The sequence below is a fragment of the Gossypium hirsutum genome, chromosome D06, assembly GCF_007990345.1.
Source record: "Gossypium hirsutum isolate 1008001.06 chromosome D06, Gossypium_hirsutum_v2.1, whole genome shotgun sequence".
NCBI classification, from domain to species: Eukaryota; Viridiplantae; Streptophyta; class Magnoliopsida; order Malvales; family Malvaceae; genus Gossypium; species Gossypium hirsutum.
The window spans coordinates 64,171,327-64,182,797 of record NC_053442.1 but is presented as its reverse complement, the minus strand read 5'-3'; the positions used below and the strand labels follow the sequence as shown (position 1 = coordinate 64,182,797).

At 32.4% G+C, this 11,471-nt stretch overlaps 2 protein-coding genes across 2 annotated transcripts; both read left to right on the top strand.

Moving 5' to 3' along the window:
• The first annotated feature begins 1,469 nt into the window (after positions 1-1,469).
• LOC121203586 (uncharacterized) lies at positions 1,470-4,443 on the top strand. Its single transcript, XM_041096201.1, has 3 exons — positions 1,470-1,608; positions 2,947-3,459; positions 3,729-4,443. Exons 1-3 carry the CDS (start codon positions 1,536-1,538, stop codon positions 4,265-4,267), a joined length of 1,125 nt encoding a protein of 374 aa, XP_040952135.1. The 5' UTR covers positions 1,470-1,535; the 3' UTR covers positions 4,268-4,443.
• Positions 4,444-6,711: 2,268 nt separating this feature from the next.
• Positions 6,712-10,134, top strand: LOC121218652 (cytochrome c oxidase subunit 5b-1, mitochondrial). Its single transcript, XM_041096200.1, has 6 exons — positions 6,712-7,146; positions 7,315-7,400; positions 7,816-7,869; positions 8,959-9,025; positions 9,173-9,252; positions 9,752-10,134. Exons 1-6 carry the CDS (start codon positions 6,996-6,998, stop codon positions 9,812-9,814), a joined length of 501 nt encoding a protein of 166 aa, XP_040952134.1. The 5' UTR covers positions 6,712-6,995; the 3' UTR covers positions 9,815-10,134.
• The last annotated feature ends 1,337 nt before the right edge of the window (positions 10,135-11,471 follow it).

Below are 11,471 nucleotides of genomic sequence, written 5' to 3'. Positions count from 1 at the left end.
AATATATTAAAATCCTTTTACTACACTCTACAAGATAAAAAAAGCATGTTACTAGTGACTAAAGGGGTGTAACTAAAGAGGCAGGAAGTATCCCTTTATTCAATTTAAGTTTTTTTTAAATAATTTTTTTGATTTTGACTCTAAAATTTTTAAAATTGTATTTTAGTCCCTCTATAATGAATTGTTCATTATTTGGTAAAATTAGTGACTATATAAAAGATAATTATTTGATTTATTCAGGGATAAAAGGGATATGCAGTGACTTTACTTGCAAAAATAATAAAATTATTGTATTAAAGTCATTCTAAAAATTATAAAGTTATAAATTAGTATAATGGTAGAATTGTATTTTGCCCTTCCAAAAATTTATAATTCAAATTTAGCTTACAAAAATGATTTTTTAGCTTTATATATTAGTAGTGAAGGTTTTTTTAACAAGCAAATTAAAAGAATTAGTACGTATCCTTAAGTTGTATTTAATAAAAAAAATTAAAATTAAGGTAAGAGCAAAAAGAAAATTCACTATCAATGTATCAAACAATAATTCTTATATAAATATAGGTTGATTTTCTTTAAATAAAGTTACAATTTTATTTTTTTCTTGTTAAATAAAATTATTAATATTTATTTTTAAATCTCTTAAAAGTTTTTATTTTTCATTAATTGTCACAAATTAGTTAATTAACGTGGGATAACTTTTAATCTATTATTAGATTATGTCACACCCACAATTAGGGTTGAGCAAGAACAACTGAAAGCTGACTTCAAACAAGGTATTTGGATAGTTTACGGAATGCAAGTTTAAAAACCAAAGTTACCTGAAACCAAACCTAATTCTATTTTCTATTTAATATATAATTAATTTTTAATTTTTATGATATAAGAATAAATATTTTATACTTAAAATAGTGAAAACAATTTAAAAGTTCTTGAAAATTTATTATTTTTTAAAAATATTTATGAAAAAGACCTTGAAATTTTGTTAAATAATATTCAAAATCCATAAACCAAAGCTCATTTGGTCAAAATAAGTCAAAAAATCTAAAACCCAAAATTACTATGAAAAACTAAAAACCGAATAGAGCTTAATCGAATTATAACGAACAGTTCAACAAATCTAAAAAAACCCAACCAAATCGAACCAATATGACCCTTACCCTAAAATAGAATTTTGTAATTTCTATTTTGTTGGTGAGTTAAACTCTAACAGTAACGCGACTTGAATTCAGACCACAGCTGGAGTGATAAAAATCATGACCATTAGACCAACACACGGAGTTCTAATTTCTACTTCCTATTTTCTTTAATTAGATACCTTGTTACTTGTTAGTAGATTAAATAAATATTAAATTAAACATTAAACTATATATAAAATACAATGGCATTCATGTAGTTTTGGTAAATAGTAAGGGCTTTCTTTTAGAACTAAGCAAATAAAAGCCTCACACTAGCCCTCATGATTTTCCCATTCAAATTATCTACCTTTTCCTTCCCTTTTTCTTTCTTTCCTCTCTTGGCCTTTTTTTTAAAAAAAAATGCAGAGAATCATAGCAGTGGTGTTGTTTTTATTTTGCGCCACTTCTCAATTGGCCTCTTCTCTCAATGATGGTAAGCTCACTTCTCTATAATCCATGCTTAAGCTTCTTTGCATTGCCTTTTTTTTTTTCATCGAGTGTTACTTTTATGTGTGTATATGTAGTAAAATGATTTGATATATATTCGTGAGATGTGTTGATTATTTATCTCGTTTTTTAATCATATGATTGAGAATTAGGTAATTTTTCATAAGAATGAAACGCATTTCATGACTCTTCGAAATATTATTTTTTATTTTAAACTCTTAGCACACAAGTGAGGAAGATGAAGTTGAAATCTTGTATTGTTTAGCCTAATTAAATGCATCTCAAGTTCCATCTTTTTTTCTCCTTTCCCATGGTAGTTGGAGACTATTAATCACCCTCCATCTACTGTTCTTAGATAGAAATAATATTATGAAAGCCCCTGTATTAAAAATTAAATTGTATTTTATCTTTTTATTAAAAAAATAAGTAGATTAATCTTTATACATTAGATAAAAATTGATTTTTTTGATAAAAATTTCGTTTATTTCTACTTGTTAAAAAATAACATGATTGACGAGATAATCAGATAATTACATGTGACGTATCATATATACCTTGCTCTGACGTAAAATAAATTTAAGAAAAATAAATGAAATTTTTAATAAAATAATTAATTTGATTTTGATCTAACATAATAAAAAAATATATACAAAAGTTTGTATAATATTTTAGCTTGTCGTAAGACAAAAGTTAATAAAATTGCATGCTACATATGCTGCACCCTTCATCCACGTGAAACCAGATCGATTTGGCACATTTTCCACGACAACCTGACAGTAAATAACATGCATAGCTTTGGCATCTATCTTACAAAACTGACCCCTACATGTTTTAGCCATACATAGGCCTAGATTTTAAGAGTTTTTAAAATTAAGTGTTTTTTACTCGTTATATATAGCATTTAATTTTAAGTTAAATGTTAATTCAACTGGAAATTCAACTAGAACGACTAATTTGGCAGGTATTTCCTATCATATTTTAATTATTTTCGTGTCATTGCGGATTAACTTAGGATACAGTAAAAAGTGAAAAACTGTACATTTGGTCATTGATGTGCATGTGCATGCATTAAAACATTTCCTTTTGAAGGAGAATCTAAATGGGAAATTGGTTTCTTCATTAAAACCATTTCCAACATAAGAGCTGTGGTCCAACATAGATTCTTTGAGGGTCCTTAGAACATTTCTCAATAGGACCATCTTGACATTATTGAATAACATTTGTATTTGTCATTCAACATCATTCCTTTCTCACATGAGATTCATAAAAAATTAGGGTCACACTTAAAACGAACTAAAATTCAATTTTTAATTTTTTTTTTTAGGTTTGTTGCCAAATGGAAATTTTGAGTATGGGCCTAAGCCATCGGAATTGAAAGGAACTAAAGTAATGAGCCCTAAAGCAATACCGAATTGGGAAATTTCAGGCTATGTTGAGTACATCAAATCAGGTCAAAAACAAGGTGACATGTTGCTAATAGTACCTGAAGGAGGCTTTGCAGTTAGGTTAGGCAATGAGGCATTGATCAAGCAGAAGATTAAGGTGATTAAAGGTATGTTTTACTCTCTAACCTTCAGCGCGGCTCGGACATGTGCACAAGAGGAAAAGTTGAATGTTTCGGTTTCTCTGAACTACGAGAAAAACGACTTTGGTTTGTTCCCAATTCAGACGATGTATAGTAGCAATGGATGGGATTCGTATGCGTGGGCATTCCAGGCTTCTGAGTCTGTAATTGAGATCTCGATACATAATCCGGGTGTGGAGGAAGATGCTGCTTGTGGCCCTCTTATTGATTCCATCGCATTGAAGACCTTGTACCCTCCAAAACGCACCCGAGGTAAAGACAACCATTAAACTTGATTTGATTATAAAAAATTAATAGCCTGAATTTATCTAATCGAACTTAGAATGAACTAAATTTGAAATGATCAGAATAAGTGAACTTAAATGACTTAAAGGCAAGATGACAAGGTTTGAAATGGTCTGAACTAAAAATAACCAAAAATTGATCCAAACTCAAATGATTTGAAAATTTAAAACCCGAACTGATTCAACCCCCGATGGAAAGTTTGATGATAGCTAACATGTTTGATCCAACATTTGCAGTAAATCTACTAAAGAACGGAAATTTCGAAGAAGGTCCTTACATCTTCGCAGGACCAATATCCGAAGGTGTCATAATTCCACCCCACATTGAAGATGATCACAGTCCATTACCTGGTTGGATTATCGACTCCCTCAAAGCCGTTAAGTACATCGACAGCGACCACTTCACCGTCCCCAAAGGCAAGCGAGCAATTGAACTCATCGCCGGTAAAGAAAGTTCCCTCTCACAAGTTGTGAGGACAACGATCGGTCGGGACTACGTCCTTTCCTTCACCATTGGTGATGCTAACAATGCATGCGAAGGTTCCATGGTGGTCGAGGCATTCGCTAACAAGAACACTGTCAAGGTCACGTATGACTCGAAAGGCAAAGGAGGATTCAAGCAAGCGAGACTTCGATTTAAAGCTGACTCGACACGAACCAGGATAATGTTCTATAGCACGTTTTACACCATGAAAAATGACAACTCGGGTTCTCTCTGTGGACCAGTGGTGGATGATGTGAAGTTGGTTAGTATTCAAAAATTGCATCATTTGTAAAATTCATGTTTTAAATTTGTTTTGCATTGATTATGCTACAAATTAATGTGTTTCATCCATTTAGGGGTTTACTTTAGGATTATTTAATCTATCAAATTAATGAGTTCACCACCAATGTTGACATTTATGTATCTACTTTCTTCGTTAAATTAATGGTGTGAACCAAGTTCTTTTCATCCTTTTTCAATAATCGCAGTACATATGTAATATAAAAGTTGGACTATTCATTTAAATTCGAAGACTTATCCGATTTTTAAGAAGTTATGAACAAAAATATCATGTCTTAAAAATGGGTTTAAAAAATTAAGTTCGTTTAAAATTTGACATGAGCTTGGGTTTCAATAATTAAGGTCCTAGCTTGACTCGACCTATTTTTTAATTTTCTTTTATTTTTGTTGATGTGCCTTGGTATTGTTAGAGAGCCCTACGAAATCATTAGTTGAAGGGCACATCACACAAGTCAGGCATTGTCCTTGGTTCAGATTTTTTTCTCTCCCAATTTTATTAAGAGCCCTTGCAAATTCATAAAGTGAAAGCGCCTTCAAATCCTTAAATAGGCGAAACCATGACAAACTAGAAAGCTCAAGTGATAGCATCCTTCCTCATAAATTACCTATATGCCATGGAGTCGAGTCCAACTATATTCAAACTCTTTAATTTTCAATTCTTCAACTAAGTGCGTAACCTCATAAAGGAGCCAACAACACCCTTTATAAAACCTTAGGGGCCCAAGAACCATCCAAGACACTCATTATACTCTTTCTCTCTTAATTGATGCTTTCTCTTTCTGTCTCTCTACCACCAGACTCAACCACCTGTAGCTCTCTACTCTTCGATTGAACCATCCTCCACCACCCTTTCACTGAATATCAATAATTAGTGCGGTGAACCAACTCTCAATCTCCAAATTGTCACAACTAATATAATGAATACCAAGTCAATTTCTAGTGATGAGCTCCTCAATGCTTTCGGATGGGATTTGTAACTAGACCAAACCCGGTTATAAAGTCTGTGGCGATACCGTTGGCTTCCCGGTGGATATTCTAAAATAGATACTTCATCGTCTATTGTTAGGATGCTTTTATATGCCTGATCATAGCTGAAGTGTTATCCTTTGCAATGCATTAGTAGCTAGAAACATTTCAATCACCTCCTTGTTGTCACTCCAACAATCATTCTTCGAATTCCCAACTACCATGTCAGCAACGTACCATCCAGAATAGCCCAAATTTCAGCCCATATAGTCCTGAGCTAGTTCCCAGAGTCCTACAGTAACCCCCTCCACTTGCCCCAAGAGGTCATATTTTGGCAACCAATTCCCACCAGCAATGAAGTTGTAAGCGTTTGATCCAGTCCTCCATTAGATAAGGGTGGACAAATACCTGCAATTTTAACAACAATTGAAGAAGGAAGCAATCTAGCAGAATATTTTTGCCAATTCCAAATGCCCAGATTCATTGTTCATTTCATACACCCATCAAAAATCAATGCATTGAAGCCTCAAAGGTCCTACATTTGGTACCAAAGTATCCAACCAAAAGCCTACATTTTGCCCCACCTCCTATTCACCATTATATTCTAAATTTGAAATGTAATTTAAACTTAATAATTTTTTAAAAAAAAATCTAAAATAAAAACTATTTGTATGTATCGCTGTTGGAATCAGATTAAATTAGTCAATTAAACCGGTTGAACCCAAAACCAAACAATATACTTATTTAAACAAAAAAGTTTAACCACTTGAATTGAGAACCACTTCGAACTAGAATTTTTTGCCCAAAAATAGGGGGGGTTTGAGTAAAAATATAGGTTCGAAAAATGAGCTTAAATAAAAAGTAAGGCCTATTTTTTAAATGGGTTGAGTTTCAGGTAAGCTTTTTTTGGTTTAGGCCCACATCAGCCCGAATTTACAAAAAAAATATTGCTACAATTTTTTTACTATTTTGCCACTATTTTTTCATTTTGTTATCATTTCACTATTATATTGTTACTATATTATTGTAATTTTTACTGCTATTTTATAGGTATTTACTTGCTAAGTTGTACTCATCTTAATGTTATTTAAGTAATTTTTTATTTGTTGGGAAACATCTATCTTTAATGTTTTTAGTATATTTGATGTATTATATTTTTTAAAATTTATTTTTATATAAAAAATTTTAATACTGACGAGTCAAGCTCAAGCTTTAATATTTTAATCTAGGTAGAACTTTAGTAAAATTGTAGGCTCATTTTTCGGATTGAGTAAAACTCAAACTTAAAAAACTGACCTAAATTTTTTACTTGACCCAACCCAAATTTAACCCGGCCAAACTCTACTCCGAAATCATAAAAAACCAAAAATCAGGAAATCCTTTTTAACATTTTCATATTTTTCATTAATTTTATAAATTTTATTTAATTATTGAATTATTATTGGACCGGCATTTTCCACTAAACATGGCAAGATCTCCACCCGAACCACACGGAGAACCCAAAATTCCCACCCCCCGCAAGTTCGCACGTGTAACAAAATTAGAGCGTGCAAAATTGACCCAAAGAAGCAAACCGTTAACCTTCCATCGCCGGCTTCAGCCCTGTCCATATTTCTTTGAAACCGTCATTTCCCTCATTTCGCCGTTCCTTTTGCACTGAACAACGAATTTTTTGGGGTATTTTTCAAAAGAAGCGAAGGCATCACCTGAGATAAGGAAACACTTAAAACCCTAAAATCTTTGAATTCAGAAATATGTGGAGAAGGCTGTTGACTTCACAGCTCAAAACCCTAGCCACAGCTCCATGCAGATCCGCTTCTAAAACGGTGCCGCTTCCATTCAAATCTAACGTTTCATCATCGCCTTTTTCCTGTCTCCTCACTCGTCACTTCTCCGCCTCGTCAGGTAACCCTAAATTTCCGTAGATCCTCGCCAACGAATCATTTTGATTTTGTCAACGAATCATTTAGATTATTAGGTGTTGTGGGTGGAAATTAGAAGAGAATTCGTATTCGATATTGATTAATGATTTTTCCGGTGTTCTTAATTTTTGGACTGGTTTTGGTTGTGTAGCGGATAGTGCTGTAAAGAAGACGGTTGAGGATGTCATGCCTATCGCCACTGGTCATGAGCGCGAGGAGCTTGAGGTTGAGCTTCAGGTGATTTGCTTTTTCCTCCTCTACTGTTGCTATTTGGTTTTTAAAATGTGAGAACTTTTATGTGATGTTACATTTCTACGATAGACAATTTCAGTTGTCGACTATATTTAGGGGTGAGCGGTCATTAAGTTTGGTTTTGAAAAGTCGAAAACCGACTTAACTGATGTTCTGAAGATTGTAACTAACTAACTAACTGACTGGTTTTGGTGATAACTGAACATATTCGAATAAAAAGTCGGCTAAGTCAGTTAAACCAATACACAGATGCACATTGACTTCAGTTGTTGGCTATATTGTTATAAGCATTATGGCTACATTTAATATACTGCTCTCTCAGTTTTAGGCCACTGCTTTCTCATTCTCATTCTCATTCTCATTCTGATTTTTGTTTTTTGTTTTGTTTTGTTTTATATAGGGAAAGAAAATCCTTGAAGATGTGAACAACCCTGTTGGTCCTTTTGGCACGAAGGTTAGTATGGGTTGCAAAATGTCATTCGCATTGTATAAAAATTGGAGAATTTGTATTGGACTGTGCGTGTATCATCTTACATAGAAGCAATGATAGATGGTTTTTGACACAATTTTTTTAAAAAAAGTTTTGCTTAAAAGTTTCCATTTTTTAATGCAGTCATTCCTTTTTTCTGTTTGTATGTGATTTTCTGCATAGTTTCATTTACTTGGATTTCTTGTCCAGTTAAATGATTTATGTTTTAAGTTTCATTTACTTGGATTTCTTGTCCAGTTAAATGATTTATGCTTTAACTGATGTTTATATATCCTGTAACTATTTTTGTCCTTAGATTGCTATTCTGATGTCTCATAATGTAACTAAATGTATAGAAAACGATGTTACCAGGTGCATTATTTGGCCATTTTATCAGTAAATTGCCTTTTGATGTTATTAACCAGTTGGAATTGCCTAGTGTTTCTTTCCAGCTATTTGTTAGCAATTTACCTTTTGGTTCTTTATTCTTTTTCGGTTTCAAGTAATGAATATTAGCAACTTTGATATAACTTGTATGAGTCTTTAGATTTAGTTTCCCTCAAGCAAGAGGTTCCTTTTTTCTTTCTTTTGTCAGCATGTCCTCTCACTGGTGGGCTGCTAGTCACCAGTAGACTAGAACTAGGGGAGGGTGATGTTGAATCTAAATGCAAAATCTGGCTGTCAAAATATTTTATTCTTAGGTGACATTAAGATGATTTGGTTTAGTTTCGCTTCCTCCATTGAGGTTCCACCACTTATCTGGAAATGCTGGAATATTATAGATATCATACAATGCAGATAAAGGAAAATTGTTTCTACATTCAATTTTTTATTTTCTGAATGTGTTAAAATTTTTTGAGCATGATGTTTCTCTACGATACTGTTGTAGTGCAATGTTTTATGCATTTATGTTAAATCGTGGCAACTAATAATCTTCTTCTGTAAACTTATCATTTTGAGTATGGGCTTTTTTTTATGGTGATAAAACCTTTCTACTGGAAATCTGAAATAATTGACCTTTTATGAAATCTTGAGTGATGTCTTTTTTTGACATTTGATTTTATCTGCTTTTAGGAAGCTCCTGCTGTTGTCAAGTCCTACTATGACAAGAGAATAGTTGGATGCCCAGGAGGTGAAGGAGGTATGTTTCTTTCATCAAATCTCTGTTTCTGCTCATCTTGGTCTGAACTGTGTCTTCTTGTATGCTTTTTCTCTGTAATATACAAAATTGAGTCATTTGGCTTGAACTAATATAAATTCATTTGACTGTTTTAAAAAACAAATTCAGAGGACGAGCATGATGTTGGCTGGTTTTGGCTGGAGAAGGGCAAGCCACATGAATGCTCTGTTTGTTCACAGTATTTTGTGGTGAGTAGATCTATTTGAGCTCATGTCTAAATGTCTATTTCTTTGCACTGAGTGGGTCCATATCCAGTTTAGATATTTCTGTTAGCCCATACATGGATTCACCAGTAACTCTAAAGATTTGAATTAGTTGTTAATGATCTGGGGTGTTATGGAAGAAATAAACAATCATCTATTAGATTTAACTACAAATGTTTGAGCTATATGATATTTTATAATTTTTCTGTCGTCCCTGAAGGACGCAATTGAAACTACAATGACATTCAGATTTTCAGATATACATGAATTGGTTTGAGGTTAGGGTCATAAGTGCTATAACTGAAGTGAGACCTGGAGACCTCAAGGTTGACAGACATTTCATCCCATTCCCTTAGGTTATTGCCCTGCAATTCAATTTAAATGAAAATAACACAAGTAGCATTCTTACCATTCCAACCCCAATAGTACAATGGTTTTTCAAGCATCGTAGCTTTTCTTAACTATATATGTTGATGTTTGGCAGCTCGAAGTTGTGGGCCCTGGAGGACCTCCAGACGGACATGGTGACGACGATCATCATCATTAATTGCAGCTTTCAGGTTTATTTTTTCCTATTGGAATAAAATTGGAGAGGATGGAACCAAGTCCAGTTATAGAGTTCATTGCACCTTCAAGTGTTAAAAAAAAAATCTATCATGTTTGGTTTTTGATTGGCCCTTGTTCTTGTTTGAGATGGTATCTCTATTTTTTCGGTTTTTCAGGGTGGTCATCTTTTTGAACTATGAATCATCTTAGGTTTAACTTCAATGATTGCCAAATAATTGATGGCTACCGTCCCCATTGTTTCATTACACATCTTGGTGTTGAATTTTGAAGGAATCTTACAGGTTTAATCGCTTTCGGATTCTTGCACTTCCTTTTTTTTCCCTTTTAACTATTAATTAGGTGGCTAGGAATTGTCGTAGGCCTCAATTAGATTCATCAATTGGATGGGTCAGGTTGATTTTGGGTTTTGAAACTTTCCAATCATTTTCGGGTTGTGATCATTTCAGGTTTGTATAAATTCAGATATGGTTCAGGCCATTTTTGGGGTTTTTTTTTTGCATATTTTTCATGTCTGTTTTACTATCTATGTTTGGGTTCGTGGTTATTCACAATAATATTATCTCTTAAGATTTAAACACGTGTTCTGTCTTTGAAAGCAAAATATGCTTTATTACTACCTACAACACTTGATAGAAAATTTTTAGTTTGTGATTGAACAAGTGAGATTCTTTTTTATTGTCAAATCAAGTTTGGTAATTGGGTTGATTATCCAGAATTGCATTAAAATTAAACACATTTATCCCCAATTTGTGCATCATAAGACCTGTCTTTGGGTCACTTCAGTGTCCTAATCTGTTAGGAATTGGGACCTTTCTTTGTTCTTATTGACATGTTATTGTCCATCAAATTTACATATCAAATTTCCAAGAAAGCCTTTTAGGCAATATTTGGTATGAGATTCTAGGACTTAGAATCATCGACAAATATACACTGATGGTGTCCCAAACCTAATATACTCTCAATTTGTTGCTGCAAAAATGGAAATATGTTACCCTGTTATTTTTAAAGTATACTATTAATATATTCCTTTTAATGAAAAAAAAAGCTGTCTCAATACATTTTCAAGTATTGATACCATCAAAATATCTGACAGTTTTGAGTACTTACTTAAAATAACCTATTATTCATTGTATCCATTCCATTTATACCTAACTGGATTAGTGTCAATAATCAATATCAATTCATCATGTGGGTGGAAATTAAAATAAAATATATTAAAAATTTATTAGTAGTTAAAAATATGATTTTTTTAATTTTTTAATTTGAAAATGGTGAAAATCATAATATCCATATAATTATATATTTTTATTTTATAAGTTGGTTTCTTTGTAATTTAAGTGACTAATTAGTATAGATATATTAGACACTTAAAGTACATATTTATTTTAGAAAAAAAAAGTAATTCTTAAAAATTAAGTATTATTAGAAATAAGTTAACATTTTCTTTAAATAAATAGGTTTAAAAAAAAATAAAACTTTGCATCTATGAATGAACATAGGATTTAAATAACTTGTGTGCATGGATTACCAGGAAATTTCCTTCAAAAAACTAAAATTCTAAACATTAATTTCACATGAAAAGACTTGAAAAGCTGTGTGCAGAAAGATTCGGAGAAAATCATACAATGTGTGATATG